General features: G+C 33.9%; 2 protein-coding genes across 4 annotated transcripts in view; one reads left to right on the top strand and one right to left on the bottom strand.

The window, feature by feature from the left end:
- Positions 1-9,798, top strand: part of ARHGEF38 (Rho guanine nucleotide exchange factor 38) — a 123,018-nt gene extending 113,220 nt beyond the window's left edge. Inside the window, exon 14 of the mRNA XM_026017600.2 lies at positions 9,014-9,798. Coding sequence (XP_025873385.2) covers positions 9,014-9,199 — 186 coding nt within the window. The 3' untranslated portion in view covers positions 9,200-9,798. The remainder of the gene's footprint in view (positions 1-9,013) is intronic.
- The window catches only part of INTS12 (integrator complex subunit 12), a 38,636-nt gene continuing 20,901 nt past the window's right edge, over positions 4,463-22,197 (bottom strand). For 2 of the 3 annotated variants that reach the window (XM_026017602.2, XM_026017603.2), the window contains exons 7-8: positions 20,287-20,433; positions 16,153-16,842 (exon numbers count right to left, since the gene is read on the bottom strand). In XM_026017602.2, the coding sequence (XP_025873387.1) occupies positions 16,258-16,842; positions 20,287-20,433 (732 nt within the window). In that variant the 3' untranslated portion in view covers positions 16,153-16,257. Of the gene's footprint in view, positions 4,722-16,152; positions 16,843-20,286; positions 20,434-22,197 lie in introns of those variants that run through there. The other variant, XM_026017604.2, reaches the window with a different exon arrangement.

Raw genomic sequence — 22,197 nt, 5'->3', positions numbered from 1 at the left:
CAGAGGGAGAAGCAGACTCCATGCAGGGAGCCCGATGGGGGACTTGATCCCAGGACCTCAGGACCACACCCTGAGCTGAAGGCTGATGCTCAACCCCGGAGCCACCTAGGTGTCCCTGTACTTTGTTTTTTTTTTGTTGTTGTTGTTGTTTTGTTTTTGTTTTGTTTTTTTATCACATAACAGTATTTCATCCTATGGCTATAGCATACTTTGTTTATCCTTTCACCAGTTGATAGACATTTTGGGTAATTTCTATTATGAATAATGCTGGTATAAACATTTATGTACAAGTCTTTGTGAGGATTTCATTTCTTTTGAGTAGATATCTCACAGTAGAATTGCTTGTTGATATGGTGAATTTATGTTTAACTTTTAAGAGAAACTACCAGACTGTTTTTCAAAGTGGCTGCACAATTTTACATACCCACGAGCAATGCATGTGGGTTGTGGATTGCAGTTTCTTCACATCCTCACCTTATTGTCTTTTTTCTTATTATTATTATGATAGCCACTCTAGTGGCTGTGAAGTGGTATCTCATTGTGGTTTTTATTTGCATTTGACTAATGCTGTTGAGTATCATTCATGTGCTTACTGTCCATTCCTGCATTTTCTCTGGTGAAATGTATATTCAAATATTTGCCCATTTTATAAATTCGGTCATTTTACTTATTATCCAATTGTAAGACTTCTTTATGTACTTTGGATGTAAGTTCTTTATCAAATATAATTTGTAAATGATTTCTCCCAGTCATGACTGATTCTTAATTCATCTGGACATTGATCTATGTTTTTATCACTCTTTTGAAGTTTCAAAACACTATTTTTCTATTACTTGTTCACTCTTAGTTTATTCAAAGTTTCTAGAAAAGAGAATAATATTGTAATACCAATAGATTTTTTTTTTGCCTCTGTATTCTGTGTATTCAGAGAGAGAGAGGGAGGGAGAGAGAGAGAGAGAGGCAGAGACACAGGCAGAAGAAGAAGCGGCAGGCTCCATGCAGGGAACCCAACACAGGACTCAATCCTGGGTTTCCAGGATCACACCCTGGGCTGAAGGCAGCACTAAACCGCTGAGCCACCGGGGCTGCCCAGTAATACCAATAGGTTAATGAAATTTTACCAGTGAAATCTATTTGGGATTACATATCCTGGCAGACTTTGACTTATCCCAATAAGTCAGGATATTATTATCCCAATAATAGAAGGGCAGAAATTTGAGGACAAAATTTGTCAAGACATCCTAAAGCTGGCTTAACACTGAGCTCTAATTATTGGCTACACAGGGACTTAAGTACCTCAAGTAGGCTCTTTGGGCATGGGATTTGTAGTCTACTTCCTAATAGCTGCTACTGCAAAGTAATTCCCTTTGAGTAATCCTATCAATATGTTTCATATGAATTAGGTCCATTAGAAGGTTCCATTACCAAGAGAGAAAAAAAATGAGATAATTTTCTTTTGCTCAAAACAAAGTATATTGATAGTATCTCTTCATAGAGTGCTACTTGCTTTTTCCCTCCGAGTTTGGAATCAATTCAAAATAGACCTTGGGGTCAGGGACATACATATAAGCATTATTCCTAACAAAACTGGACTAGAAAATGCAGCTTGGATCAATGTCCACGTAGGATCCCTGAATAATTGAGGGATCCTTTCCTTTTTGTTAAAATAATTGAGTCCAAATTGCAAGACTCTCACGCATATGAGCAAAGTCTATCCCAGTAAATTTTTTTTTAAGAATTTCATCCATTTATTCATGAGATCCCAGTAATTTTTTTTTTAAGATTTCATCCATTTATTCATGAGAGGCACGGAGAGCGAGAGAGGCAGAGACATGGGCAGAGGGAGAAGCAGGCTCCATGCAGGGAGCCTAATGTGGGAATTGATCCTGGGAATCCAGGATCATGCCCTGAGCCAAAGGCAGGCGCTAAACCACTGAGCCACCCGGGTGTCCCAATATCCCAGTAAATTTACCATAAGTTGAAGACAATGCACTTGTTAGAAACCCCAGTTCAAGAGAGAGAAGAAAAGACCACATAGGAATATTTCCCTTAATGTCTTAATTCCAGTCAATACAGGTACATGGGCTAGTGGTTTTCAGACTTTTCCAATTATGCAACTACTGTTCAGCCCTCGAAACAGAAGGAAAACCTTGGATGATCTTCCTAATCCTTATCAGAAGGCTGATATTTTCATTCTGTTGACTCCTAGAAGGTGTGAAGAAGAAAATGTTTAACTCTCATACCTATGGTGTGACAATCTAATAGAACAATGAATGCATTATAGAGGTTCCTATAAGGTGATTGAAAGTGGGAGTAAATTGTATCTTTTTTTGTGTGTGTGAACAGTGAGAATACACTGTATATTGTAATATGCACATTTGAGGTGCACTACAAACTAATTTTCTGTGTGGCTATTTAGACTTTTGTTCTTGGTTGTATTTTATTATCAGGAACATCAACTGAAACATTGGTTTAACTGAATGACAATTTGAGTCACCATTTCTTCCCTATCCTTTCCTACTATGGCAGTAGCACTTTTTTTTTTTTTTTTTTTGCTTTCTTCCAGAATTGAAATAGCATATTGCCATTGGTGTTATAGGCTGTAATCTAGTCTTATTGATGGTTATAGTGGACACTGACAAGAAGGACAGGTAGATGGGTAGTCTTGACCTATACCTGATATTCAGGGGGCATCACTGGGGTCCTAAAAATCAGTCATAAATAGGCAAGTTCAGACTGACTTCGGAGTAGTGGCTCTGAAATTAATTTTTATACTCAAGCTGAGTTTTTAATGTGGATTCCACAAATAAATGGAATCTATGAATGGGCTTTGAAGGATTTATAAATCCCCTCAAATACATTGGAAATTTTGTGCTTATATGCATAACTATAGTAAAAGTCCATAGCTTTCAACAGATTTTCAAGGGGGAATTTTATTTTAAAAGGTTAGAAACCATTGCTCTCAAGACTTAGCTTGCTTATCCATTCTCCCACCCACTCAAGAAAAAAGATTGTTGGATTAAGAGCCTCCTGCATTTCCTAGAATGGTTCTAGTGGATCAGAAGTCTTATGTGCAAGGTGAAAATATAATACTTATTTTCTATAATGGGACACTTTTGTTAATGAAAGAGAGTGCTTACTGGATGAGGTAGCTATGACAGGTGTAATTAGGAGGTATGGTCAGTTTGCTTACTGGGGCCTAAGGACCAATCAATTCAGATTCCTCCATGCATATCCCACACAGAGAGCATAGATAGGCTTTCCCTGGATGTTTTAGAAGCTCCCTAAATGATGATCCAGCACCTTTGTAGAATAATGGGGAAAAGGTCATGGATTTTTGCAACCTGGCATTTATACTAAAGGACTTAATCTTTAATTTCTTTACTCACTACTTTATGTTCTATCAAAAAAATTAACAAAAGCCAACAATTATGCCATCCTACTCTAATGTATTCTCCCCTTTCACCCGTCAAAGACCAATGACATGATTTGTATTAGTTTTCTCTGCCATGTAACAAATTGTCACAAACTAAGTGGCTTAAAGAACATAAATGCATTATCTCACCATTTCTGTGGTCAGAAGTCCAGGTATAGCTTAGCTAGGTGCTCTGTTTGGCATGTCACATAGCTGCAATCCAGATGCTTGCTGGGCTGTCCTCCTTTCTGAAACCCTGAGTTCTCTTCCAAGCTTGTGGTTGTTGGCAAAACTCAGTTCCTTATTTTAGAAGGACTGAGGCCTCCATTTTCTTGCTGGCCATCAACCAAAGACCATTTTCGCTAACTGGATGCTGCTCTCAGACCCTTACCATGTGGCTATGTCAGGCAGTTCACAGAATGACTGCTTCTTCAAGGCCAGCAGATGAGCATCTCTCTGGTTTTAAATCTTTCCCTTCAGAAATGGCCTGAATTCTCTCTTAAAGGGCTCACCTGATTACATCAGGCACACTCAGCATAATCTTTGGCTCAAAGTCAGTGTATTAGGGACCTTATTATGTAGGACATGTTCAACAGGCAATGTCCGCGTTAGAGTTCTGCCTACCACAATATCTAAGGTGCCTTGCTTGGTAAGCAAAGTATAAGACTAACATGATGCAATTTTCAGCACTTCTCAAAGTGGACCAGATTTCATAACAGCTAAACCCAGTTTTAGAGGGAGGTTTAATGTCTGAGAATCAGTGCTGCTTCCTTTTCATGTAAATAATACTGAGAACATAAGTTTTGAATTAGGAACTTCTAAAAAAGTTAGTTGTTATGGCCCTAATCCTAAATTCACTGTCTGGTCCTTCATCTTTACATGTTTCAACTACTTTTGATGATGATGCTACATGTCTAGTTTATCACTGTTTTAGAAAGTGCTTAAAAGCCAGCAGGTCATAACATAATGTATTTAAATAGTCATTAAAATGATGCTTTAGAGAGCTATTTTTTGACATATTTTAAAGTAAAAGGCAGGCTGCAAAAATTATGTATACTATAATTCTGTGTTTATTGGCACTTTAGGTAGGTAGGCAGAAAGAGAAGAAGGAACAAGGGATGGAAGGAAGGAAGGAAGGAAGGAAGGAAGGAAGGAAGGAAGGAAGGAAGGAAAAAAGGGAAGAAATACAAGGTATTAATAGCAGTTGGGTGATTTCTTCTTACCTTTATTAAAATCATTTCTTTATAAAAATTACTTGCATAATAACAATACATGATTGATCACTGAAGAATGTGAAAGCTTGCTCCTGGAGAGAGGAAGAGAAGAAAGAGCATTTTTCATGCAATATAACTATCTTGGCTTTCTGAACTACATATAATACTATAAATACTGGTTTCATAGCTTTTTAGTTTTGGAAAGGAAGATTAAAATATTATTTTTGTTAATTGAAGAAGTGGGATGAAATCAATAAAATGAGATTCACTGAAGACAGCTAATGTGGCTCACTAAGGGAGGAATAATTAAGTGCACAAATATAGAATAAGGGAATACTGAACTGTCAATGCTACTACAGGGAAAGATCTCGTGGTTATAAAAAGTGGCTAATAAATTGAATATGAGTCAATAATACAATACAGAGTGTTATTTAAAAAAAATTAAATGCCATAGAGAACTGGGTTGTATTCATAGACTATTGTACATAAAATGAACCAGAGCTTTAGAGAATGCAAAGAAGCAACTAAGAAAATATATTTTAATAAATGCTGAGGAAAGAGGAAGGATCAGGTGTTTATGGCTTAACTTAATAAAATTTAATTAATGTGTCTGGACCAAAACATTAACATTGAAGGTTAAAAAGATAGAGCCTAGAACAATTAAAATATTCCAAAAAATAAGAAATTTTTCAGCTTTTACGTATAACAGACTGAAAACTTCTAACTTGTGGTCTAATGTTATCAACTGCTGTCTCTTTAAAATTTAGTATCTATCTTATGTTAAATGGGAGGCATAAACATAAAACTAAAATATGCTCATCCTAAATTAATTTCGGACCATGATCCCTCAAAGTATTTAAAGTATGTAATTTTGTGCTTTAAATTCACAATTTCATGAGGATTTATATTTAGTGTTTAAAATACATGCTCTGCTGTATTTCACACCACATAGATTTTTTAAAGACTTATTTATTTATTTATTTATTTATTTATTTATTATTTATTTATTTGACAGAGAGAGTGTGAGCAAGCAAGCATGAGCACACAAGTGGGAGGAAGGGCAAAGGGAGAGGTAGAGACAGAACCTTCAGCTGACTCCCCACTTAGGATGGAGCTGGGCACAGAGCTGTATCTTACAACACTAAGATCATGACCTGAACCAAAATCAAGAGTCAGATGCTTAACCAACTGAGCCAGCCAGTTGGCTCAGTTAAATCATATAAATAGATTTAAGTGGAAGATTTTATATTCCCTTTGAGAGAACATGTGCCAAAGTGAAAGACCACCACAAATATTTAGGAGTCATATATTAGTAGGTAATTCAACTTGCTAAACAATCTATAGCTGCATTGGCAATGCATATATGCTGTGCATGAAAATTATAAAATTTGGCTAAGCAACTGTTAACATGGTCTCTTACAGAGAATCAGAAACTGTATTATGGCACATCATATTCCTGAAAGCTTTTGCCCACCAAATTCCCCATTCTGCTCTTGTGACCCTAATCAATTTCTTCATTTTCTAATCAACAAAAACATTAGCAGCAACATATTAGAGACCTTAGTCCCTTTCCACAAGAATATACTATGCATATCCTTTCTAGAAAAAGAGTCTGCTTCCTAAAGTAATATGAGAAGTAGATCAAGCACAGAATTTGGAGTTAGAAGATGCAATCCTAGCAGCACGAACTCTGTGACTAAAGTAAGTCACAACTCACAATGAGGGTATAGCACATTGGACATGTAAACTGTCATGAGCATAGAAAAGTGGTTATTATTGCTGCCACTTCATTACTCAAGAATTTATAGCACCTTCCTTTTTATTTTCTTCTTTAATTTTTATTTTTAAAAGAAGTTTTAAAGATTTTATTTATTTGAGAAAGAGAGAGAGAGCAAGCTGAGTCAGGGGGAGGGGCAGAAGGAGAGAGAGAATCCTTAAGCAGACTACTCTCTGAGCAGGGAGCCTGGGGGCACTCAATCCCAGGCCCCTGGGATTATGACCTGAGCTAAAGGCAATCACTTAACTGAGCCACTGAGGCACCCCCTTTAATTTTTAAATTACAAAATAATCCATGCCCAGCCATCTCTCTTGTGTGTATCTTCTATGATGCAAAGTTATCTCTTTTACATTCTTGTGTGATATTCAAGACTTTCAGCCTTTTAAGTCAAATTAACATATATCTGAATTCCTACTGTGTACCATCATTGGTCAGTAGAGAAAAGTTTAAATGTTCCTTTCTCACTCTATCTCTCTTTTTTTAGGTAAGTTTTACACCCAACCTGGGGCTTGAACTCATAACCCCAAGATTAAGAGGCACATGCTCTAAACTGACAAAGCCAGCCAGGCACCCCATAAATGCTCCTCTCTTTGAGGTGGAGCTCATGAGAGTTGTTGAGATAAAATCAGTGATATCAAAATTTCATCAAAAGTTAAATAACAGTTCAACATCTACAGAATAACTTAAGCTGCTAACTATATAGTGCCCTCTCAACATTCCCCAGTCTCTTTTCTTACTCAGTGAAGTCATCTTATTTCTTACCGTTTCCTTTTAATATTGGCTCTCAATTTTGAGAAAGTTAATCTACTTGCCTTTCCCATATACTGTTTTCATTCTATGTACCTTGGAATATTACATTTCCACCCCCTTTATCAACTTTGTCACGTATACAAAGTTACCTCTTTAAAAAACTGGCTCATGTATATTACTTATGTGTATAGGGTGTTTTTTGTTGATTGTGTGTGTACCTTTTTGGGGCCCCATTTTTTCCCTAGCTGCATTGTAAGTTCTTGGATAATATAATATCTGGTACTTATAGGTACTTAATAAATTTTGATTAGATAAATGAATGAATAAAATGTTGTTAATCAATTGCTTAATTTTATGATATAACATTTCTGTTATCAATCTTATGATCTTAGTGGAAGTGACTAAACACTTACTTAGGGGCTTCTTATGTTCTAATAATTCTGAAGTATTCCTTTGAGGTTAGAGAAAAATTCTTTTGACAGAAGTATGTTTTATTAATTTCTTCTAGGCCCCTTAAGATAATTTAAAAGTTATAAATTTAATCCATTATCATGATAAGGTTTAGAAAACAAGAAAAATGAAAATCATCTCTAATTCTACTACTCAAAGGAACTAATACTACTAGACTTATATTGTACATCTGATTTTATATACTTTTTTTTTTTTACTTTCTATTTCATCATAAGCATTTGCCCATGCTATTGGTCTTAGAAGACAGCATTATTAATGTCTACAAATTTCCTTAGCGTTAAAGATCTAGAATAGATTTTAACTATTCCTCTCTTACTGAACACTTAATGCTATTCCCATTTCCCTCTCACTTCTCATTTTGTGAATGGGCACTGCAGCAATATTATTGTGCAAAAATCTCTGCCAATGTTTCTATTTCTGTAGGAGATGATGCACTTATGCTGAGTGCAGTAAGTCAATCGGAGAAGGACAAACAGTGTATGTTCGCATTCATTTGGGGAATATAATAGTGAAAGGGAATATAAGGGAAGGGAGAAGAAATGTGTGGGAAATATCAGAAAGGGAGACAGAACATAAAGACTCCTAACTCTGGGAAATGAACTAGGGGTGGTGGAAGGGGAGGAGGGCGGGGGGTGGGGGTGACTGGGTGACGGGCACTGAGAGGGGCACTTGTCGGGATGAGCACTGGGTGTTATTCTGTATGTTGGTAAATTGAACACCAATAAAAAATAAATTTATTATAAAAAAAATTCTTAGAGCTATTACTGAAAAAAAAAAGAATTAACATTTTAAAAAGTCTTTTAGGGGTGCCTGGCTGGCTCAGTCAATAGGAGCATGCAACTCTTATTAATCTCAGGGTCATGAGTTTAAGCACCACGTTGGGTGTGGAGCCTACTTAAAAAATAAATAAATAAATAAATCTTTTAACAGAAACTGCCAAACTGGGTGCCTGGGTGGCTCAATTAGTTAAGCATCTACCTTTGGCTCAGGCCATGATCCCAGGGCCCTGAGACTGAGTCCTGCATCGGGTTCCCTGCTCAGTGGGCAGTCGGCTTCTCCGTCTCCCTCTGCAGCTCCCCCTGCTTGTTCTCTAATAAAATAGCATCTTAAAAACAACAAAACAACACACAGAAAAACCCCTGCCAGATTGCCTTCGAGCATGGACAGTTTAGACTCTTCCTCAGAGAACAGTAAGAATGCATGTTGAACTATATTCTCATCTGGGTCATGGTTTAGCAAAATAAATCCAGCAGAAGGAACTGGGGAATGTGATGTTGAAAAAATAAGAAAAACTTAGCCTTCTTTCTAAAAGCTTGGATATCTTTATTATATTTGTCTAAATATTTAGGTTCTGCTTCCAATAATGTCATTTCCTTTTTTGTCTAGATTTTCTATGCAGTTCATGCCTTTCAAGCACGAAGTGACCATGAACTCAGCCTTCAGGAATACCAAAGAGTCCACATACTTAGATTTTGTGACCTAAGTGGTAATAAAGAGTGGTGGTTAGCTGAAGCTCAGGGGCAGAAAGGTTATGTGCCAGCTAACTACCTTGGGAAGATGACTTATGCTTAAGAAAAGGGGCCCTGACATTTGTTTTCTGGCAAGTTATTGATTGACTACCTCATAAAACTTACATTACAAAATCTTGGTCTAGAAGTCAAGAAACCTCCAAACTACATGAACTGATCCTGTATCAAGTTTTAAGGAAGACTGTGGTTCCTAAAAAGATTATTTCAAAGTGTATTTTGAAGAACATGTTGAAGGAAACACTTAACAGAAGCAGCAAAACAAACACCTCAAGCTCAAAAAACTGCTCAAGCTCCAACTATCAACTACTTAAAAGTGGAGATCTTTGAAGGGATAAATGTGTTATTAACATGAAAGGTTGGACTTAAGAATAAGATTTTTTCAATTTATTATGTATTTTGCCTCAAATATTTTTTCTATTTCTCTTATTTTCTTTTGCATATGTGCACATATATACTTATATACATATAATCCTATTCATTATATGGTTTATATGTATATATGTATACTATATGATATAGATTATATACATATATGCATAAACCAGGGAGTATACTAAATACACATAAGAATAGGAATTAACAGCCAACTAGAAAATCTTTGATGTGGAACATCTCTATAAGTTTTGAATTGAAAAAAAAAAAGCCGGAATAACATTATAACATCTAACATTTACTGAATGCATACTACATGCCAGAAATTGTTCTAAATGCTTAAATAGGGTAACTTTTTTGATGCTCACAACATTATGACAAAACTGTTCACCAGAGAGGTGAAGTAATTTATCCTAAGTCACACTGCTAGTTAAGTGGTAGGCCTGGACTCAAACCTAAGTCTGATTCTGGGGTCCATACTCTTAACCACTATGGTGTACTAACCTTCCAGAAGTGTATACATTCGCTATAGCAAAGCACCTAGTGATACAAATACTGGACATTGATATGGACCATTTTTCTCTCAGGTCAGGTCCATATTTAAATATTGAGTTTTTCAAAATCAAGGGCTATAAGAACTTTTATGATGTTAGTCTAGAGAAAATGAAGTATCTAGGTTTATTATTTATATTTTTGGCTGTTTAAACATTTTTTATTTTTTATTTTATTTTATTTTTATTTATTTATGATAGTCACACACAGAGAGAGAGAGAGAGAGGCAGAGACATAGGCAGAGGGAGAAGCAGGCTCCATGCACCGTGAGCCCGACGTGGGATTCGATCTCGGGTCTCCAGGATCACGCCCTGGGTTCCAAAGGCAGGCGCCAAACCGCTGCACCACCCAGGGATCCCCTGTTTAAAAATTTTTTAAAGCATAATTGTTTAAAAACAATCCTACATGATCACTAATGTTACTTGAATGAAGAAGTATTTTTGGATCGCTCAATCATTTGGATGATGAATGGGGAATGTGTGTTCCATGTTCTGAGCCAAGATGTAAATATTTTTGGTTGCTGATTTATACTCAAACAAGGCAGGCATTAAGGATAACATTTGCTGAAACACAATGTCCTGGGACACTGAACTTTAATTTGGAAATAGCTCAAAACTGTCTGCTAAGATTTCAGGCATATCTTGTCAAGACATTTTAATTGACTGGTAGATGCTTCTTTAGAACATCAAAAAGATTATTTGACTTAGTGGTTTTCTTTAAAAACCAAAGTAAGGTGGACTTTCAGTGTTCAAATAGAATGTGCTAATATGACATTAGATTTTAAGATTTGATTGTTACTTTGAAAGATTTCATCTCTATAGTATATAGTTACATATATTACTAGGGAATATAAACAAAATGAAGTGGTGCTTTTCAGAGGGCTGTTTAATGCATGTATATGACATGTACAACCCTAGAAATTCATGACATTTACATGACAGAAAAATTTGCATTTTAAAATTTTGTTAAATTTAAATTTAAATACTTAATCTAAAGGTGATTTTATAAGGTTTTAATGTTAAGTTGTTTTTGCATAACATTTTCTCATTTTGAGTTTGGATACCAAAAGAAGATTCTCTTTTTTGGATATACAGGGACTTTTTATGTCTTAAATAGTGCTTTGTACCCAATGGTTAAACATAAGTAAATTCCAGTTTGCCTAGAGTAAAGCAAAAGGAAATCCAAACTTGCTACTTCTGGTAACTATGAATATATCCAATAACCAAACTAGTGGGGAAATTATATATATGTATATATACACACACATATACATATATACACATATATACATATGTGTGTATATATATATATATAGTTACATTTTTGGTATATAAAAGTATATATTTAATATATAACAATATATATATTATGCTCCCCTCAAAATGAAAAATTATGTAAGTAGCACATATCTACTTCTCTGGCTGAAATAAGTGACTAGATGTATATGAGAAGCTTTGTCTACTTGTGTGGTCCTAGGATTGATGCTTCCTGGCTGACCTTTTTAGAAACCACACCACTAAAATCATAGCTACAGTTAACTGCTGAGCAGGTGTTGTAATGAAGCCACCTACTGCAGTCCATCCCTATTGTGAGGAACATATGTTACTATAAAACTATGTTTTTTTGTTGCTATTTTAAAAATTCACCTACATTTCTTATGCCACTTTGGCTTTGTTTTTTTAACATCGTACAATCCCTTCCTTTTCCTCATATGTTGTTGTTATATTTTTGAGGTCAGACATTATTTTGTTGGGCCTAAGGGAAATAAAATCCACAGATAGTTATGGTGTATGTAAGTCTTTAAGAAGTTTAAAAAGATGAAACTATTGGTGACATCATTATAATTAAGGCATTAAGAAATAATTTTTGTATTTAAAAATTTAAATGTTATTTACAATATAGAATTCTCTGAAATAGGTATTTTTACCAAGAATGAAGGAGAAATTTTTGTGGCTGTTTTTCTTTGTAAAACAAATAAACAAGTGTATGTATACATGTTATATAGTATTTATTTTTAAATATCTATGCTCTAAAGTAATATTATGCACAATGTTTGGAAATCATAAAAAAATCAGTAATACAAAATTAACCATGTGTACTTAAATCATGTGAAAAAGTCACAAAGCTACTAACTGAACATTCCTTGTATTTTAGAAAAATATCCTCTTTGGAGCACTTGGGTGGCTCAGTGAGTTAAGCTTCTGTCTTCAGCTCAGGTCATGATCCCAGGACCCTGGGATCAGGCTCCCTGCTCAGTGAGGAGCCTGCTTCTCTCTCTCTCTCTCTCTCTCTTTCTCTGCCCCTCCCTCTGCTCATGCTTCCTAATAAATAATTATGTAATCTTTTCTTGAAAAAGAAAAATAACTTGAGTTTTCATTAGTGTAAAATAATTCTATGAACATTGAGCTATGCAGAAAATAATGCACAATGTAAGTATGTAGCATTGCATGAAATACTTTAAGTGCTGATATAGTCCATATTTTGCCTGAAATATAATTTGGACTTTTAGAGATGGCTATTAAGTGCCTGTCACTATTTGTGATGAATAATTCATATGATTTACAAAAATTAGTTTTTATTACTGAAACATGAAATTGAAACTCTTCACTTTTCCCATAAGCTTCTTAGATTTTTGTCTATTGCAAAACCTTCTCAGAGCCATATGAATAGAGATGAAATCTTTATATTTGAAGATGGAGAGAAAACTAATGAAACCCTATTTGCTGTAACTATGGCTTCTTAAGGTACTAAACGTACTGCTCAATACTGAATACATCTAGCCCTCACAATATTCAAGCCAAATTAGACATATAAATCTACATTACAGTTGATGAAGAAGTAATTAGATTTCACTGACTGGGAGGACACTAGATTTTACATTATCTGGGGAAATACTACAATTTATAGAATGTTACTATTTTTAAAGTATAATTTTTTGTTACTTCCCTCCTATATACACTAAATAATATATATAAAAACTCCTATATACACTAAATAATATATATAAAAACTTTATAATATATATAAAAACTATATAAATAATATATATAAAAACTCATTAAATTATCTGTGATCTAAAATATTATCTAATATAATGCATCTTCACTCCAGGACTACTAGAATTCCAGTTAAGTCTACAGGCAAGATTTGCTTCAGTTTTTCAGGAATACAGATCATACTTTAGCATATATTGGAATTAGATGTTCTTGTTCAAAAATCTAGGGAGTGTATTCTTAATAAAGTTTATCCTACTTTAAAAGAAAACTATACAATGGTACGTAAATGTATTTATGGCTTTTTCTAATTGCTTATATAATTTTTATAATTATTGCGTTAATATAAATTTATTTTTATAAATGTATCTCCTATATATCCTATGATCACAATATAATGTATAATCCGAGTTACTAATAATCAATACTACCACAACCTTGTTAAGCATCAGAATCAGAAACCTAACCTTAGAATATTAGATGTCTTCTTTTTATCTCAATTATCATCTATGTTTTATAGAGGAGGAAACCAAAGAAGATACAGCTCAAACACAGAGACTGGGATTCAAAACCAGATCTTCTGGGGAATCCCTGGGTGGCTCAGTGGTTTAGCGCCTGCCTTCAGCCCAGGGTGCGATCCTGGAGTCCTGGGATTGAGTCTCGTGTCAGGCTCCCTGCATGGAGCCTGCTTCTCCCTCTATGTCTATCATGAATAAATAAATAAAATCTTTAAAAAAAACAACAACAACAGATCTTCTGACTTTAAGTCAGTGGTCGTTTAGTGGTAGTTTTGCTTTTGTTTGGTTTTTGTTGAAGCCACTAAAATCCACCAGAAAGCACAATATGTAAAAAGTGCTATTGATCAAATTTCTACTAGAATAGGATTTGAGCTTACAATCCTAAAAGTCTACCATGGTTCACCTACTTATCTTCCAGTCATTGGCATAATAAATATTTATTGAGAAGGGCTGCAGTGGGAATACAATCGCATGCAAATCAAACAAGATGCTTGCCCTCATACAACTTAAATTCTAGTGCAGGGGGAAAAAAAACAACTATGTATAATAAAATAAATTAAATGATAAGTACTATTAATATAAAGCTGTCTACTTTCATACATGTTCAGTTAAAAAGCTTTATAGTTCACTTAAGTATGGAAAGATCAAGATCTAAGATCTACCTGAAGACAAACTCTAATATAAAAGTACCTGTATAAAATATCAAACTGCATTATATACATTACTCTAGATATATGCATACTTACATATATACAGGTTCCAAATATATATTTATACACACATATAATCTATACAAAGAGCCAAGCTCAATGAAACATAACTTCCTAAAAAGTAATCTAACATCCTCTCTGAAATATGGCAGAAATTAAAAGTTCCTTCTCTTTCAACTCTATCCAGCACATATGTTCTGTGATGGGATAAAATTTTTCACTTCAAGTGCTAATGTGCAAACTGTGCATTACTGTGTTAGTATCTCAGAGGTACTGAGGTCACATGAACTGTTAGTTCTTGAGCTGAGTTTGTATCAGATCATTTTGTCCAGCTTAGTCCAAACTGGCCCTCAACTATAAAACTATCATAAAAAATAATGATGATTTTATGGGTTGTTTTTGGTTCTTTGAGCCTAAAGATTTGAGGTTCATGCTAAATGATGTTTAAAATCTTTGTTTCTCACAACACAAACATTTGTAGGCAGATTTTAAACATGTAAATAGATGTTTACTCCACATGCAAACAATGGGATTATCTCAATCCAGAATTCTATTTTACTATGAATAATTTAGTGTCATTATTTAAGGGTAGTTTAAAATAGTATCTTTCCTTAGAGAAAGACCAAGTTTATTTAAACAGCTTTATCTTCACAGAAATCTTTTATTTCTCAATTTATTTTAGAAGATGTTAGAAAAATTTATTAAGGGAAAGGGCTTGAGATTAGAGGTTTATAAAGATTCAGTAGCACACATCAAAGTTGAAGGAATAAGGCTGTTCATCGTCTAACGAATGTAGGAATTTTCTGGACTTCTAGTTTTTGGATGAAATGAGGTATTCATGAGGTACAAAATGGCTGTTTTTTTTTTACTGTAGTGCTAAACTGTTTCTCTGGTCCAGAAAGCCTCATTTCTTCTGTCAGAGACTATATGTAAAACGGTGGTAGAATAATTTGTTAATTTACCAAAAAGGTTACAACTCAGACCCCTGAGATTTTATGATTTAACAATGTGCACAGACATATTTCAAAACAATTTCAAGATTTAATCATGATATAGGAGCTTTTTTATACAAAGTTAACTAAAATTAAAATACTGTAACACTTTTGGGCAGTAAAAACAAAGCAGCCTTTTTTTTTTTTTTTTTTTTTATAATACAGGAAGAAGCTATCAGTATGTAAACAAGTCAGAAATCATCCAACCACAAAAATTCTTGGAATGGGTATTTTGCTCAAGAATTCTCAGGAATGTATATAACCAGGATAAGTAAAAACTTAACATTTTTAGGAACATACTATGTTTGTATGTTAGACTGGCAATGTGAGGAACAGTAGGTAACAGGAGAAAAGTACTGCATTATGGGAGTTTGCAATCTATTGGAAGAGATAGACCCCTAAATAACTGTTATGAAGTAATAAGAAAGGTAAAAATACAGAAATGTGAAAAATCAATTATTTAAAATTAATTTTGAAAATAGGGAGATGAAATATTTGAGGAGAGAGGGAGGATCAATCTATATGAGGCCAGGGACTAACACTGAATATCTGGAATATTGGGGGGAAAGCAGAAAACTACATTGGGTCATTCCTGCCACTTTGTAAGGCACTTTATTCAGCAGGAGTAATTCTTGGGACTTTGCTAGTAGATGCACTATTTCTTTTTTATAAAATTCATGTATGCTACCAGTGTCTTGGGATTCCAGAAGTTCTCATCAAAAATTAATCAAATTATTGTTTTCACACACTATGGAAACTGTTAAAATAAAAATGTTAAACAGACTTAAAGTAGATATCCAAATTTTGCTTTAAAACATTTAGCATTTTAAGGTAAGAAATAATAGAAATTTCATTGTGATTTTTTTTTCATTGTGAAGATTTTTATTAAGTTATAGTATATTACAGTTTATGTCTTAATAATAAGATCTTAGGGTAATTTGATATAAAAACCTACTTGGCCACACTACTTCTTGAGTTTCTTCTGGGCAGCTTTCTTCTTGACCATCTGTAATCGTTTCATGGCATTGAGCTGTGATTCTTGTGAAGTTGGACCTTTAGGGCATGCTGAGAGAGAGCTGCTTAATTCTGAAGTGGTTTTGCTAGTGGTACTTCCACTAGGTCCTGATGTCCCACTATTTCCATTCCCACTGAGTTGGCTGGTGTTTCCCGGAACTAAACTACTTGGACTCGGAAGACCTACTTTGCTAACATTGTCACAACTAACAGAGCGACTCAGGCCAGTTTTGCCCAAAGTTAGAGGTGGAGGTGGTTTCAATGGTACAGCTGGTGCAGTGCTGTTACTAGCACCTATTTTGGAACCTATTCCACCTTTAGATGATGTTGCCAGACCAGTCAAACCCACAGGCTTCTGGTTAGTTGATGAGGTAGCAGGTTTCCCACTGTTGTTTTGGGTTGCTGAACTCAATTTTGCTGTTGATGGACCAGCAGAGGAAGTTTTAGCTGCAAAAGCTGCCCATCCAGTTAGGCCACTAGTTACTGAAGAGGAAACACTGGTACTAGAAGAATTTCCTGAAATAGCCGTGGACGTCTAAAAAAAATAAGATAAATACTGCTTAAGAGTGAAATGTAATTAACACTTAATTATATCTTTATAAATATATGATGTTTAATTATACAAATAAATTTATATATATAAATATATATAAATAAATAACAGTTAATTGTTGGACTTTACATTACATTTATTTTATGTTACAAAAGTAATGACTTGGGGAAATTTAAATCACACCACCAAAATTAAGTTCTTATGAAACTGATCTGAAACAACACAAACAATAACATTTATCCATAGCTAATAGACCCTACCATTTCCAAAGCAGAAATTCTGGGATGTCACTTTCTTATTCTAATGATTCCAAAAAAGAAATATATGAAATTCCTTTTTGGGAATTGCTTTAAATTCACTTATAAGCTCATCAGAAAATCAGATTTAATGCTTTAACTTGTTTTTCACCAAAAAAAGGTATTATCTATTTCAGTAAAGTACCCTATTCTTTACACATTGCTCCAACTGGCTTGTGAATTATTTCAAAACACTCTTAATGGACAAAAATGTTTGTGCCCAGGTCATTTAGAAAACATCTGAGATAAATAGATTCATTTGATAATTACTTACTGAGTGAATGTGTCAGATTCTGAATTCATTTTTTAAAAAAAATGTTCCAACTCCAATTTTGAGCAAATAACTCCTGCACTGCAAAATATATATGGAAATCTGTGTGTGTGTCTCTGTGTTTGTATGCATGTATATATAGTGTAATGTTAACTATTTGGAACTGTACAGCTCTGGTGATGTACTGAATAGGTTTCATAACCTTATTTTCACAATTTGTTCATGTTTCCATTGAAACAAGCATACAAGAGATCCCTGCTTCTGTATAAAGGATTTTATTAACTGCCTCATAAGCTACACAGTGACATTTTAAGCAGGCCTGTCTTATTCCCAGATGAATTTCTTAAAGATATAACACCTTAGTTTCTCAAATTAACTTCCTTGGCCAGTCAAAAGCTAACAATGATACCAATGTCATTATATAAATAAGTACTGCTCTTATTCACATGAGGATAATTTTTTTTTAAACTTCATCAGGCAAAACTTTTTTTTCAAGTTAATTTTAAACTGAACTTCTCACTAGCACTCTTTCTACCTTTATATTCTTAAGATTCACAAAAGTGTTAAATTTACATATTGGTAAAATATTAAGTTTTACAAATAGTATTTTACTCAGAAATATGGCAATTACCATGCCTAAAATACATGCAGTTGTACTTCAGACCTGAACTCTGAGTCGATAAAAACATTGCTAGTTCTTACAAAGTAGCCTTCAATATTATCTGCATGTAAACGCTTGCAGACTCCTTGCTGAGGATGGAGCCTGACACGGGGCTTAATCCCAGGATCCTGAGATCATGACCTGAGATGAAATCAAGAGTTGGCCCTTAACTGACTGAGCCACCCAGGCACCCCTGCATGTAAACATTTTTAATCAATGTGAAAAGTAATCACAATAAAGTGCTGAGATATTTATAAGAGGAAGTCCAGGTTTTAGTTTACATACTCTAAAAACTAGGATTTTTTTTTTTTATAGTAACTATCTCATAAGGTTATCCAGAGAAGATAAGCCACACGTAAATTATAAATTCCTGGAGGAACACACACAGGTAATGAGAAAAAGTTAGTAAAGGAAGCAAAAGGATACAAGTGTAGTAAACTTTTAATTTTCTTTTTAGGAAAGATCTAATTTTTTTCCTTTTCTATTAAACATAAAACTGTCTGCCATATGGCTAAATGATCTTTCAACAAACTTCACAGAAGAATATCCATCTGAAGTAATTAAAAAGACCAACACTTATGAAGTACAAACAGAAAGCAGATTTTGTATGTACAGCATTTTAGTTTATTGGCTTGCAGTTACTTGTATTGCCTTTCAACAGAATGACAGATGGCTTATCAGGGCACGAAAAAATAAAATAACACAAACAATGGAAACCAAGAAATTTTTTAGCATTTCAGCATAGATAATAAATTTCTCAGCTATTTTTCAATTTTTATCTATTAATATTTTCTTGCCCATTATCCTAGTTAGAAAGCCATTTGTTTTTATTATTATTTTTTCCATGTTTTTTAATATGTGAAAGGAAACAAATTTTTCCATAGTAAAAATGTATTCACTTTCATCATAAAAACACCAAGACTTCTAAATCAAAATAAACATGACAGCCGAGACCTTAATTTATTTTCCACAAAATTTCATGTTGGATTTCTTAAAATTATACTTTAGTAGTAACAAGTTGGTATAAAAATCTATCTAAAAGTGATTTAAGTATAAAATACAGCAACTCTAATTACTTTCAATAAATTATTCTTCCTTCTATTCCAATTTGCTAAGTTTTTACATGGCAAATGCAGATATCCTTTAGATATTAACTTCCCTGGCAAAGTAAGTTTTAAAATGATCTGCAAATAAAATTATCAATATCTTTCTCAAAGTACTTTATATTCATATATTTTTTTATTTGAGAGAGAGAGAGAGCAAGGGGAGTGGCAGAGGGAGAGGGAGAGTAAGACTCTAGATCAGACTCCCCACTGAGCACACAGCCCAATGCAGGGCTCATTCCTATGACCCTGAGATCATGACCTGAACTGAAATCAAGAGTTGGATGCTTAACCAACTGAGCCACTCAGGCATCCCTTTACATTCATATTCTTTATCATCACACCAAGGTTCTTGAACTTTGCTACTTATAGTCAGTAGAACAGGGTAATACCTAGAATTTTCTGGGATCAACTTTTGAGAAATTGGGGCTAATATTTTCTAAAATCTTTAGTACTCTGCTTAAAACTGGAATGTGTAGTTCAGTAAAAACATTGTTTTCGTTATAAAATTAGTTTACAAAAATATTTTATTCCATGATACCAAAATGCCAGATATTATATAGTGTGATTTCAAAGATGTAAAACTAAGAACGAGAAAGGTGACGCTTTCAATAGATAATATGGTCCCTTAGTATAAAAGATAGGTACCATGAAAGTTCATGATAATAAAGGAAAAAAAAATAAGATGAAGAAAACTTCTTCAATAGCCAATAAACAGAAAAAATGCTGCAAGGCCAATCAACACAAGTAATGTGAAGAGCAAAACTGTTGCTACTGAGGGCAGAGGTATTTAGAATTAAAAGAAAATTCCTGATTGGAGATAAGTGTCTGACTACATGGAAATGATAAAGAATACAACCTTGGAATGCTTATAGATGATCTTTCCTAATTTTGATAAAAAGAGAAATAGCAGAGTTAGATATTAAATAATTATAGAAATGCTCCCTTTCTAACTACTGGTAATAGAAATGCAGTCTTTTCCCAACATATGGCCATTTAGTATATAAAGTTCCCTATCAATATTTTTTTTCAAGTATTTTTTATTCAACTAAATTAAAATCCAATCTTAGATAAAAATGAAATGTACTACTGTACCTTGACCTCTGTTCTCTTAAATGCTAGAAAAGTTGTCTCTTGTTTGAGTTTAGTTTCTGGTTTCTTAACCAATGGATCTTTGACAGCTGGAGCTACAGAAACAACTGTGGGTGCTGGTTTCTGTGGTGGTTTCTGAGTTTTCTGAGCCTGTAAAAATCAGTGGATTAGATACAAAATCTTAATTGAATGCACAAAAAAAAAAAAATCTGTCAAAGGACCCTTCATTGAATTGAAATACAGTTGAACATTTTTTTAAAAAAGATTTTATTTATTTGAGAGAGAGAGATGAGCACTGGGTTTTCTTCTATATGTTGGCAAATTGAACACCAATAAAAATAAATTTATTAAATAAATAAATAAATAAATAAATAAATAAATAAATAAATAAAAGACACAGAGAGAGAGAGAGGGAGAGAGAGAGAGAGAGAGAGAGAGAGAGAGAGCACCAGAGGGGGGAGGATGGAGGGAGAAGCAGATTCCCTGCCCAGCAGGAAACCTGATTGTGGTTGTGGTACTTCATCCCAGAACTCCGGAATCACGACCTAAGCCAAAGGCAGAGGCCCAACTGACTGAGCCAGCCAGGTGCCCCTACAGTTGAACATTTAAAAAATATTGTGGTGATACTGAAAATATAGATTCTTGGACAAATTATTTTTATCATCATCCTATGAATGGTTTTACAGATTTTATTCATTTCTAAACAGTAAAGGTAATATTAAGCTTTTAGAAATAATGCAGATTAGGTTGATTTAAATATCATTTTAACAAGATAAATCAAATTGTTTCTTTAAAAAAAGGAAAATCACAAATTATTTGTAACCAGTTAGCTTCATTTGTAATGAAGTATATTTATTTATTATGGTTGGTCAAAGACTTAGAGGAGTTTTCTTCTTGATGTTCAGACACAAACCTCTAACAGAGGGTGAGTTAAAGAGGTGGTTCAGATCAATTATATTATTTCAAATACAGAATGAAGATAAAAAACTATTAGTGATAAATGATGTATCTTTTTGAGGTTTTCCCACACTGCAGAAGAGGCATACTAAACCTTTTGAAAAAGTCCACAAATATAATTTTCTATGTTATCAAAGAGACTTCTGTATCTACACTTCCTTTATAAGCATTTTAGGTTTTATTTTGACCAATAATTGATTTTTTTTCTTTATAACTTGGTAATTTATTAAATTCTCTTCTGAACTCTAATCATTTTTCAGTTTATTATTTAATGTTTTCCAGGTAAATAATCATAACTATATAAACAGTAGAGTGTAGTGTTTAAAAGCAGTTTTTAGAGTCAAATAGATATAGGATTAAAACCCAGCTCAACTACTTCCCTAGCTATGTTACCACAGAAAAATATGTAAATCTCTAAAATCTTCATTCTCTTTGTCTGCAAAATAGGGATAAGACTACCTGCTTTTAAGGTGGGTTATGAGGATGCATTATGATTACATATGTGTCTAGTATAATGTCTGGCACATGTTGAGTGCTGACAGTAATAGTTTTTATTTATTCATCACCATTTATATAGGATAAGAAAACTGAATCTGGAAGAACCCCATGCATACTAGATGGGGAAAGATGCTCCCAGCCAGTCCACATCTTTGACAATCTTCATATAACCATACAGAACTATATCAGGAAATTAATTAATTAATTAATTAATTTTTTATTTATTCATACAAGACACACAGAGAGAGGTAGAGACATAGGCAGATGGAGAAGCAGACTCCCCATGGGGAGCCTGAAGCAGAACTTGATCCCACAATCCTGGAATCACAATCTGAGCCAAAGGCATCTAGACACTCTACCACTAAGCCACCCAGGTGCTCCTATCAGGAAATTTATTAATAATCTGTTCCCATTTCTGGTAATTTCAATGCAGTCTTTTTGCCTGAACTTTCTTGCATA

This window comes from Vulpes vulpes, chromosome 4, assembly GCF_048418805.1.
Source record: "Vulpes vulpes isolate BD-2025 chromosome 4, VulVul3, whole genome shotgun sequence".
NCBI lineage: Eukaryota > Metazoa > Chordata > Mammalia > Carnivora > Canidae > Vulpes > Vulpes vulpes.
The sequence above is the reverse complement of the archived record's forward strand: the minus strand, read 5'-3'. Positions and strand labels throughout refer to the sequence as shown.